General features: G+C 49.3%; 1 protein-coding gene across 1 annotated transcript in view; it reads right to left on the bottom strand.

Moving 5' to 3' along the window:
- LOC123756312 (dynein beta chain, ciliary-like) overlaps window positions 1-12613 on the bottom strand; it is a 225836-nt gene that overhangs the window by 79874 nt on the left and 133349 nt on the right. Inside the window, exons 11-13 of the mRNA XM_069331027.1 lie at window positions 2777-3031; window positions 2486-2692; window positions 2264-2402 (exon numbers count right to left, since the gene is read on the bottom strand). Coding sequence (XP_069187128.1) covers window positions 2264-2402; window positions 2486-2692; window positions 2777-3031 — 601 coding nt within the window. The remainder of the gene's footprint in view (window positions 1-2263; window positions 2403-2485; window positions 2693-2776; window positions 3032-12613) is intronic.

Genomic DNA, 12613 nt, shown 5'->3' with positions numbered 1-12613 from the left:
GTCCACCATTACATGGTTGGAAACGGGGGGGGGGTGTCCACCACTCACATGGTTGGAAACGGGGGGGGGGGGAGGGTCCACCATTCACATGGTCGGAAACGGGGGGGAGGTCCACCATTCACATGGTCGGAAACGGGGGGGAGGGTCCACCATTCACATGGTCGGAAACGGGGGGGGGTCCACCATTCACATGGTCGGAAACGGGGGGGGTCCACCATTCACATGGTCGGAAACGGGGGGGGGGGGGTCCACCACTCTGGGGGAGTTTCGGCGCCGCCACTCTGGGGGGAGTTTCGGCGCCGCCACTCTGGGGGGAGTTTCGGCGCCGCCACTCTGGGGGAGTTTCGGCGCCGCCACTCTGGGGAGAGTGGCGGCGCCGCCACTCTGGGGGGTGTGGCGGCGCTGCCACTCTGGGGGGGGGGAAGGAGTGGCGGTGCTGTCACTCTGGGGGGAGTGACGGCGTGGTCACTCCATAACTGTGCCGCCACTTGGGGGGGGGGTAGTGGTGCGCCGTCACTCTGGGGGGAGTGGTGGCACCCCCACTCCCCCAGAGTGGCAGCGCCACCACCCCCCCCAGAGTGGCAGCGCCACCACTCCCCCCCCCAGAGAGGCAGCGCCACCTCTCCCCCCAGAGAGGCAGCGCCACCCCTCCCACCCAGAGCGGCAGCGCCACCTCTCCCCCCAGAGAGGCAGTGCCACCACTCCCACCCAGAGCGGCAGCGCCACCACTCCCACCCAGAGCGGCAGCGCCACCATTCCCCCCCAAAGCAGCAGCGCCACCACTCCCACCCAGAGCGGCAGCGCCATCTTTTCCCCCCAGAGAGGCAGCGCCACCACTCCTACCCAGAGCGGCAGCGCCACCTCTCCCCCCAGAGAGGCAGTGCCACCACTCCCACCCATAGCGGCAGCGCCACCTCTCCCCCCTAGAGAGGCAGTGCCACCACTCCCACCCAGAGCGGCAGCGCCACCACTCCCACCCAGAGCGGCAGCGCCACCACTCCCACCCAGAGCGGCAGCGCCACCTCTCCCCCCCAGAGAGGCAGCACCACCACACCCACCCAGAGTGGCAGCGCCACCACTCCCACCCAGAGCGGCAGCGCCACCACTCCCCCCAGAGCGGCAGTGCCACCACTCCCACCCAGAGCGGCAGCGCCACCACTCCCACCCAGAGAGGCAGCGCCACCTCTCCCCCCCAGAGAGGCAGCGCCACCACACCCACCCAGAGCGGCAGCGCCACCACTCCCACCCAGAGCGGCAGCGCCACCTCTCCCCCCAGAGAGGCAGCGCCACCACACCCACCCAGAGCGGCAGCGCCACCACTCCCACCCAGAGCGGCAGCGCCACCTCTTCCCCCCAGAGAGGCAGCGCCACCACACCCACCCAGAGCGGCAGCGCCACCACTCCCACCCAGAGCGGCAGCGCCACCTCTCCCCCCCAGAGAGGCAGCGCCACCACACCCACCCAGAGCGGCAGCGCCACCACTCCCACCCAGAGCGGCAGCCACCTCTCCCCCCAGAGAGGCAGCGCCACCACACCCACCCAGAGCGGCAGCGCCACCACTCCCACCCAGAGCGGCAGCGCCACCTCTTCCCCCCAGAGAGGCAGCGCCACCACACCCACCCAGAGCGGCAGCGCCACCACTCCTACCCAGAGCGGCAGCGCCACCTCTCCCCCAGAGAGGCAGTGCCACCACTCCCACCCAGAGCGGCAGCACCACCTCTCCCCCCTAGAGAGGCAGTGCCACCACTCCCACCCAGAGCGGCAGCGCCACCACTCCCACCCAGAGCGGCAGCGCCACCACTCCCACCCAGAGCGGCAGCGCCACCTCTCCCCCCCAGAGAGGCAGCGCCACCACACCCACCCAGAGCGGCAGCGCCACCACTCCCACCCAGAGCGGTAGCGCCACCACTCCCACCCAGAGCGGCAGCGCCACCACTCCCACCCAGAGCGGCAGCGCCACCTCTCCCCCCCAGAGAGGCAGCGCCACCACACCCACCCAGAGCGGCAGCGCCACCACTCCCACCCAGAGCGGCAGCGCCACCTCTCCCCCCCAGAGAGGCAGCGCCACCACACCCACCCAGAGCGGCAGCGCCACCACTCTATCACTAAAGTACTGTGTCAGAAATACCTTCACAGCCCATCAGTGTGATCCACATTTTTGTTGGATTTTGTGGCGTTCAGCTTCCGCTGTGGTCGTTCACGTTCTTGGATTGGACGGGAGCGATTGGGCTCCTTTTCCCACCAGGCGGTCACTGCTGTTCACGCTTCTGTTGTTCACGCTTCTGTTGTTCACGCTTCTGTTGTTCACGCTTCTGTTGTTCACGCTTCTGTCGCTCACGCTCCTGCTGTTCTCGCCTCTGCTCTTCTCGCTTCTGTTGCTCTTTCTTCTTTTGCAACGCTTCCTGTTCCGCACTGTTGTGCATGCGATTGGGCTCCTTTTCCCACCAGGCGGTCATGGGAATGCAGGAATGCAAGCGAAACTGACTCCACTCTCTTTCTCTACCATATTGATTATGGTCATGCTATCCTGTTGTCCTGTCTCCTGTTGGATCAGTTTCTGTTGCAGTCGCTTCCGTTGCAGTCGCTTCTGTTGTTCACGCTTCTGCTGCTCTCGCCTCTCCTGTTCTCGCTTCTGTTGTTCCTGCTCCTGTTGTTCCTGCTCCTGTTGTTCTTTCTTCTTTTGCAACGCTTCCTGTTCCGCACTGTTGTGCATGCGATTGGGCTCCTTTTCCCATCAGGCGGTCATTGTGAATGCAGGAATGCAAGCGAAACTGACTCCACTCTCTTTCTCTACCATATTGATTATGGTCATGCTATCCTGTTGTCCTGTCTCCTGTTGCATCAGTTTCTGTTGTAGTCGTTTCTGTTGTAGTCGTTTCTGTTGTAGTCGTTTCTGTTGTAGTCGTTTCTGTTGTTCACGCTTCTGCTGCTCTCGCCTCTCCTGTTCTCGCTTCTGTTGTTCCTGCTTCTGTTGTTCTTTCTTCTTTTGCAACGCTTCCTGTTCCGCACTGTTGTGCATGCGATTGGGCTCCTTTTCCCACCAGGCGGTCATTGTGAATGCAGGAATGCAAGCGAAACTGACTCCACTCTCTTTCTCTACCATATTGATTATGGTCATGCTTGATTATTGATTATGGTATATTGCACATACATATTACAATTATTACAAGAGTTTGTGCTTCTACAGCACATAGTAGACATTTTAGTTGACACATGTGTTCCCTGAGATTATTTGAGAATGTTGAACATTCGTGGCATAATACGTTGTGTATTTTTGTTCTCCTTTTCTGTTTAGGGTGTGATGGTGAAACTTGGACCAGTTGCAGCCCTTTCTATAACCATTTCATAAAAAAAAAATATAAGCAAATTGAACAACTTTTAATTTATAACGATTTAGAATGATATGCCCCCTTAAGAGATACCGGAGCTAATCAGAGCTTGATTGCGAGAAGCCTGATTGGGAATGATCGACGGTTAGCTGGCAGGAGTAAAATGAAAGTATATGGGTTGTTGTCTGAGAGTGACATGCCCGTTTGTACTGTCCAGATAAGGTCGGAATATGTGTCGGCAGAGGTGATGTTGGGAGTATGCCCCGACATACCTATTCCAGGAGTCCAAGTGATCCTGGGGAATGACTTGTGCGGGACAAAGGTGTTGCCAAGAGTCATAGCGGAGACTGTGCCAGAGGAGAGCCCAGAAGGCCACGGCACGAGTGGGACACCTGAAAGTGTGAACCTGACTGACATCCGAGAAGATGAGTCAGGAGACCGCCAAGCCATTGAAAACCCTGTCTCGGTAGTGATGAAGACAGAGGTGGCCGACAAGGAAGACGCTGGAGAAGATGAGACAGTGTCGATTAAACCGGTGGAAGATATCGATGTAGATATATCATGGCTGTTTGATGAAGGTCCAGCCCAGGAAAATAAAGTCTCGGTGAGGTCAAAAGTGAAGATGGCCCAGCCGAAGAAGAATACCGTGGAGAGAGTTGACCTGAGTAGAGCCCAGACTGCTGAAATTAAGAGTCGGAAGGTGAATGCAACTGCGCTGAGTAGGAATGAGGAAAGATGTGGACAGACTGAGGATGGGAGTAGAGCGTCAAGTTGTCCACGAGCACAGAGGCATAGGGATAGTGGAGTTAAGTTGTTTGAGATGTCAGGAGTTGACATGTTTCACAGACAACGTGGAGGAGAAATAATGAAGAAAAGTAATAGCCGAGAAAATGGAAGGAGAAGAGACAGTATGTGTGGAGAGATGCTTGCGAGCACTCTAGGAGAGGTAAAGCGACATGTACGGTCAGTGCTGTTGAGTGTAGTACAGTGCTCGAAGAAACTTTTAGGGAACGAAGAAGAGTTGAAGGAGAAGAAAGGGAGTTGTATAGAGGTGAGAGGTGTGAGGTGTGAGAAGAGGATGATGATGCAAGCATGGATGAGTAGAGGAAAGCCGAGGACTCGATGGAAGTCAAACAGGATGAGATCTCGGATAAATGAGGAGACGACAGGGAGGATCGTCGGTGAAGACGAGAGAGTGAAGTATGATGACAGGAGACGAAAGTATAATGGCAGTAGATGGAAGTGTGAAGACGACAGAGGAGGTACAGACAGTAGACGTCTGACTCTGGACGTGAAGAGAAGAAGACGAGGAAATGGAGGGTGGAAACAATAAGTGGAGTGGACCGATGGAGTGCAGGCGTCCAAGAAGGACAGCCTGGCCAAGAGGTGTCAGAGAGGTCAAATCGTTTATGAGAAGATCATGTTTCTGGAGAGTTGTGAGCCAGATGTTGCAAGGAGCAACGAACTTATTGTACACTCCTAAGGGAGTATATCGGGTGAAGAACGAGACAGTGTGGTGGCGGATGTATTTTCCCGAGCTTTGCCACTGGAATAACTCTCAAAAGTAAGGGGAGGGGAGTGTTATGATCTCAGCCTACAGGAGAAACGAGTCTCCCTCCTTGAGAGTTATTCATCAAACCTGACCTGATTAGAAGGTTTAGCAAATATTGAGGTGATAACCCATATGTAAAATAGTTGCTTAGAGATGTATAACAATTTAAGATTATGGGCAGTAAGTAAGGAAATAGATAAATGACTGGCTAGGAGATGTGGACATTTTGCTGGAGGCGTGAGGCTCGTTTCCGGAGGACCTTGACCTCACTTGAGTGCCAGACATCGCAGGGGAAAGCCGCGCTACGTTTGAGCTCCCGCCAGAAGGGAACCCTAGTGATATATCTCGAAGAGAAGAGAAGTGTGTAGACGTGCCAGCTGTGGAACCGAGCTGGGAACGTCGTGGTCTCAAGTCCTGGTCGACGAAGTGTTTATTAAATCGCCCAGAGGCATTATTGTGGGCCGTGGAAGCGCCGTGACCAGACGCCCTCAGAGGGAGAAGCTCCCTCGACCAGTTAATCTGTGGTAAGCACGATATACGCCAGTTCATAGTGATTGCTTGTAGTTGGTCGTGTGCCCAGCGACAGTAGCAATGTTTATTTTTAAGTCAGACATGTTTTAATAAGGCAGAAGGCCTGAAATAAGAGAGTGGAGAGGGAGGAACACGGAGCGACGTCCGTCCCCTCTGAGCTCTGACAGACGACTGAGGGAGCCCGGCTCCTGACGGAGGAAGACCCTCCCAGCGAGTGAGGACCGCCGCCAGGCGAGGTGGAGTATGGACCCGCCCAAAACGGGGGAGTCCACTCTCACTGTATGTAGAGGACAGATAGAGGTTTGAGGCAAGCATATTGTGTGGTTATTTTTGTTTATGTGTTAATGGGAAACGTTTTTATTGGAGTGTCGATGGGTTGCAGGTTTGTCTTTGGGGAAGAAGTTGCTGAGAACTTCGAAGCCAGCCTAGATGAGGTAATTGATGAGACTCCAAGGTAGTGAAGCAGAGGACCTCGAGCTGGGAGGAGAAGCAGTGAAGAGGAGTGTCACATGCTTCTGTAGAGGTGGTGAAGCACCATAGTTGCTCGAGGAAACTTCATGGTGTAGCAGCCAAGAGAGCTGTGGAGGAACCTAGCAGAAGGGTGAAGCACCTTAGTTGCTCAAGAAAACTTCATGATAGCAGCCTGGAGGAGCTGCAGAGGATCCTGGTAGTGAAGCCCGGAAGAACCTAAAGATATTAGGGTAGTGAACTTCCAGAGGTGGAAGGGAAGTTCTGGTGGATTACTTGTAGGGAGTTGATAGTGTTTGGTTGTCATTAGCGTGCAAGACGCAGTGAGAGGTGAGTGACTGTTTGCATTCTTACGTCAAGGAGTGTTTTATACTGAAGTTTAGAGTTACAGTCGTAGGCGGGATTACCTACAGATGTATGCGTTCTAGGATTGATTGGGCGATCGATTGATCATTGCAGTGTATCAATGAACATTTATACTGATATGTTATTGCATTCAAATGCTGATTTTCTTGGTACACATTTATAGATACATATATATATTCTCTTGCTGATGGTGCAACAGTGTATGTAGACTTGATCAACTTGAGGAGGTTGATAGTATCAGGTGGTGAACAAGGAGATAGGATACCACTTGATAAGCTGATGGTAGAGTTCTGGTTGTGTTGGAGTGCAACCAGATTGTAATATTATAGAGTATCGGATTCATTATTATTATATGTGTATGTATTGTGTATGTGCTTTGTCCAGTAAATGTATCCCAATTTGCTGGTGTTTGCCCTTGTCCTAGTGAGGCTTCCCATGAAATAGTACAGAAGAAGAGAGAGAGAGAGAAAGAAACAAGAACCACTGCTGTGGACAGGGTAAAAGGTAATACTAATAAGTCAAAAGGGGATTGAGGAGATCATATCACCTAAGGAGAGAGTGGGGAGTCACAGCGGCTCGAGTGGGTGTGTGCACGTGACAACGAGGCTGAGTGTTGGAGCCGCATCCCCTAAACATGTGACGTGGAGCCCCTCTCCAAGAGCCAGAAGCGCCAACGGTGATCTCCTAGGGAGGTATAAACACTCTACCGAGTTGTTGGTTGGGTTTTCTGCAAAGGAAGAACAACGACGACAACACCAACCAACCCACAGTCTATGATAATATATATATATATATATATATATATATATATATATATAATATATATATATATATATATATATATATATATATATTAGTATATTTTGGTAGCAGTCTTTCCTGTAGACATATATTATTAAATATGACCGAAAAAGTAAGATTAATAATTCTAACACGAATTTTCTCAATCTTTCGTACATTACGCTTCACTGTTGGAGGTAAATCAAAAATCACTTCTCCAAAATTCATTTTTATTTCTAGTCTGACGCGACACGGGCGCGTTTCGTAAAACTTATTACATTTTCAAAGACTTCACAAATACACAACTGATTAGAACTTGCGTTTCCCTGATTTTATATCTACATTTGAGTGAGGTGGGAAGGGTGATGTGGCATTACATTTGAGTGAGGTGGGAAGGATGATGTGGCATTAACACAAGACAGAACACTAGGGGATATTAATAGGGTATTAAAAGTATCAACACAAGACAGAACAGAAACAATGGGTATTGAATAGAAGTGTTTGTAGAAAGCCTATTGGTCCATATTTCTTGATGCTTCTATATTGGAGCGGAGTCTTGAGGTGGGTAGAATATAGTTGTGCAATAATTGGCTGTTGATTGCTGGTGTTGACTTCTTGATGTGTAGTGCCTCGCAAACGTCAAGCCGCCTGCTATCGCTGTATCTATCGATGATTTCTGTGTTGTTTACTAGGATTTCTCTGGCGATGGTTTGGTTATGGGAAGAGATTATATGTTCCTTAATGGAGCCCTGTTGTTTATGCATCGTTAAACGCCTAGAAAGAGATGTTGTTGTCTTGCCTATATACTGGGTTTTTTGGAGCTTACAGTCCCCAAGTGGGCATTTGAAGGCATAGACGACGTTAGTCTCTTTTAAAGCGTTCTGTTTTGTGTCTGGAGAGTTTCTCATGAGTAGGCTGGCCGTTTTTCTGGTTTTATAGTAAATCGTCAGTTGTATCCTCTGATTTTTGTCTGTAGGGATAACGTTTCTATTAACAATATCTTTTAGGACCCTTTCCTCTGTTTTATGAGCTGTGGAAAAGAAGTTCCTGTAAAATAGTCTAATAGGGGGTATAGGTGTTGTGTTAGTTGTCTCTTCGGAGGTAGCATGGCTTTTCACTTTCCTTCTTATGATGTCTTCGATGAAACCATTGGAGAAGCCGTTATTGACTAGGACCTGCCTTACCCTACAGAGTTCTTCGTCGACTTGCTTCCATTCTGAGCTGTGGCTGAGAGCACGGTCGACGTATGCGTTAACAACACTCCTCTTGTACCTGTCAGGGCAGTCGCTGTTGGCATTTAGGCACATTCCTATGTTTGTTTCCTTTGTGTAGACTGCAGTGTGGAAACCTCCGCCCTTTTCCATGACTGTTACATCTAGAAAAGGCAGCTTCCCATCCGACTTCAGGCTGAAGGCGCAAGGAACATAAGGAGTCAGCAGGCCGTTGAGTCGCTTCGCCAGTCTGTACGTGGGTGTGGGTATCTGGCTAATGATTGGCCGAAGTGGGTTTCCAGGCTTGTGCGTCTTGACATTTCCATACGCATATCCAGGTTTATATTCCCCAATGATCTTTGGCAGGTGGAGTCCGGATTTCTTGGCGTTCACAGTTTCGATCAGTTTGTTGACCTTTGCTTTTAATTCGGCTGTAGTGTCCTTCGTTACCCTTTGGAACTGCTGACTCCTTATGTTCCTTGCGCCTTCAGCCTGAAGTCTCCAAAGGAATTTGTGGACTTACTGCGGGGCGCACGGGCCACAGGGATAAGAGCCTCGTTGGACGTAGAATCGCTGTTTACCAACGTACCTGTGGACGAGACAATCGGAATGATAGCCGACAGAGTGTATCGTGATCCAGCCTGTACTCCTCTTGACATGCCAGAAAGTATTCTGAGGAAACTACTCCAAGCTTGTACTAAAGAGGCACCCTTCTTGAGCCCGGATGGGCACATGTATAAGCAAGTAGATGGGGTCGCCATGGGTTCTCCCCTAGGTGTCCTGTTTGCAAACTTCTACATGGGTACCATCGAGCAAAAAGTCTTAGTCGACATGAACTTGAAACCGGCCATATACTGCAGGTATGTTGACGACATTTTTACACAGGTACCTGATGTCAGACATCTGCAGGAGCTGAAGGAGACATTTGAGCAGAGTTCCGTGCTGCGTTTCACTTACGAGACGGAAAAGGATGGGAAGCTGCCTTTTCTAGATGTAACAGTCATGGAAAAGGGCGGAGGTTTCCACACTGCAGTCTACACAAAGGAAACAAACATAGGAATGTGCCTAAATGCCAACAGCGACTGCCCTGACAGGTACAAGAGGAGTGTTGTTAACGCATACGTCGACCGTGCTCTCAGCCACAGCTCAGAATGGAAGCAAGTCGACGAAGAACTCTGTAGGGTAAGGCAGGTCCTAGTCAATAACGGCTTCTCCAATGGTTTCATCGAAGACATCATAAGAAGGAAAGTGAAAAGCCATGCTACCTCCGAAGAGACAACTAACACAACACCTATACCCCCTATTAGACTATTTTACAGGAACTTCTTTTCCACAGCTCATAAAACAGAGGAAAGGGTCCTAAAAGATATTGTTAATAGAAACGTTATCCCTACAGACAAAAATCAGAGGATACAACTGACGATTTACTATAAAACCAGAAAAACGGCCAGCCTACTCATGAGAAACTCTCCAGACACAAAACAGAACGCTTTAAAAGAGACTAACGTCGTCTATGCCTTCAAATGCCCACTTGGGGACTGTAAGCTCCAAAAAACCCAGTATATAGGCAAGACAACAACATCTCTTTCTAGGCGTTTAACGATGCATAAACAACAGGGCTCCATTAAGGAACATATAATCTCTTCCCATAACCAAACCATCGCCAGAGAAATCCTAGTAAACAACACAGAAATCATCGATAGATACAGCGATAGCAGGCGGCTTGACGTTTGCGAGGCACTACACATCAAGAAGTCAACACCAGCAATCAACAGCCAATTATTGCACAACGATATTCTACCCCCTCAAGACTCCGCTCCAATATAGAAGCATCAAGAAATATGGACCAATAGGCTTTCTACAAACACTTCTATTCAATACCCATTGTTTCTGTTCTGTCTTGTGTTGATACTTTTAATACCCTATTAATATCCCTAGTGTTCTGTCTTGTGTTAATGCCACATCATCCTTCCCACCTCACTCAAATGTAATGCCACATCACCCTTCCCACCTCACTCAAATGTAGATATAAAATCAGGGAAACGCAAGTTCTAATCAGTTGTGTATTTGTGAAGTCTTTGAAAATGTAATAAGTTTTACGAAACGCGCCGTGGTCGCGTCAGACTAGAAATAAAAATGAAATTTTGGAGAAGTGATTTTTGATTTACCTCCAACAGTGAAGCGTAATGTACGAAAGATTGAGAAAATTCGTGTTAGAATTATTAATCTTACTTTTCGGTCATATTTAATAATATATATAATATATATATATATATATATATATATATATATATATATATATATATATATATATATATATATATATATATATATATATATATATATATATATATATATATATATATGTATTGATGCAATCTGTGTTGTAAGTATTGGAGTTGTAAGAGCCTTAATCCAATCCCAGACAGCACTAGGTTGTAAATTGTTGAGCCAGATATTTCATCAAATCACGTTGCACATGTTGGGTCAACGTGAGCCACACAACTGCAAACAAGCTTGAATGGTCACCAAGCCAATTTGCACCAGAAAACTCCTCACCACTGAAGGATCATCGAGTGCTGTCGGGGATTTGATTAAGGTAAGGTAAAGTAATTATTAAAAGAAGGCACCAAACCGGGAAGGCTATGTAGCACTATCAAAGTGCGAAATAATCAGAGGGCGCTAAATATCACCAAGAATGCCAATACGAGAACAAAAACGCATAAGGCGAGTGATATCAAAAGTATCCGATTCACCTAGAATTCTATCGAGGGACAAGTGACCGCAAGGGACGGTCGGAAAGCAAGACACACGCTCGTCCCGGAAGTCAGGACATTCAACAAGGATAGATACAACTGTATGAGGGACAACGTAATTTGGACAATAGGAGCAGGGCGGTGCTCCATTAAGTGACCATGGGTTAAGCGAGTATGGCCAATCTGCAGCCTTGCCAAAGCAGTTTCCCACCGCCAATTACAGAGGTAGGAGGAAGGACATGGGGACACACAATATATTTGAGAGTACGAAGCTTGTTACTAACTACAGAGGACCAAGAACCCTGCCAACGGGCAAGGATGGAGGAATGAATAACAGGATAAAAGTCGGAATAAGGAATACCTTTACAAGGTATGGGTACAAGATGGGACAAGAACGGATAGCTTCCCTAGCGGCAGCATCCACACGCTCATTTAAAGAAAAACCAATATGGCTGGGAACCCAGCAAAACTCTACTGATTTAAATTTACTAGAAATCAGAAACAGCCAACGTTGAATCTCGATGACCACCGGATGGACACCATTTTAAGAACCTTAGAGTCATGAGGGCAATACGAGAGTCAACTACAACCACAAAGGAGGAAGGACAATGAGAAAGCAAGAGACGGAGAGCATAGAGAATAGCATAAAGTTCTGCTGTGAAGACGCTAGCCTCCGAAGGGAAGTGACACATATAAATGCGATTCAGGAAAAACAACAGAGTAGCCCACACCGTCCGCAGACTTAGACCCATCGGTGAAGAGGGAAATAGATTGGGAGTACGAAGAAAAGTGCTCAAGGAAGAAGCGTTTCAGAATCGTAGGAGGGGTTATCTTGAGGTTATCTTGAGATTGATTTCGGGGCTTTAGTGTCCCCGCGGCCCGGTCCTCGACCAGGCCTCCACCCCCAGGAAGCAGCCCGTGACAACTGACTAACACCAGGTACCTATTTCACTGCTAGGTAACAGGGGCATAGGGTGAAAGAACCTCTGCCCATTGTTTGCTCGCCGGCGCCTGGGATCGAACCCAGGACCACAGGATCACAAGTCCAGTGTGCTGTCAGCTCGGCTGACCGGCTCCCCACTATAAAGCTAAGGGGTAAAGGCTTTAGTGATATGAGTCAAGGACATACAAAACTTGGGAAGGGGGACTCTCCACGGAGGCAAGGAAGGAACAATACGAGGAAAAACATTAGAAATATGAACAGAAAGAGAATCCTGTAAGCGAGATAACCGGACAGAAAGAGGGAGACGATGAAGAGGTACTGGAGCTACAGGAGGAGTAAAAGTTAAAGCACGACAGAGGCGAGAGGAAGGATGTTGCAAGTACCGCGCAAGATAGCGAAGACAGTAGCGATCACGGCGGTCCTGGAGAGAGAGAGAAAGCCAGTGTCAACATACAAACTGAGGGCGGGAGTCGAACGAAAGGCACCAGAGCTGAGACGCAACCCAGTATGGTGCAAAGCATCAAGACGGCGAAGAGTAGAAGGAGAAGCAGAAGAGTATGCAGGGCAACCATAATCGAGTTTAGACAGGACGAGAGAGGAGTGCAAATGGAGGAGAGTGCACCTATCCGCTCCCCAAGAAGTATGGGACAAAACCTTAAGGAGGTTAAGGGCCTTAG

Source organism: Procambarus clarkii, chromosome 25, assembly GCF_040958095.1.
Source record: "Procambarus clarkii isolate CNS0578487 chromosome 25, FALCON_Pclarkii_2.0, whole genome shotgun sequence".
Classification (NCBI taxonomy): domain Eukaryota; kingdom Metazoa; phylum Arthropoda; class Malacostraca; order Decapoda; family Cambaridae; genus Procambarus; species Procambarus clarkii.
The sequence above is the reverse complement of the archived record's forward strand: the minus strand, read 5'-3'. Positions and strand labels throughout refer to the sequence as shown.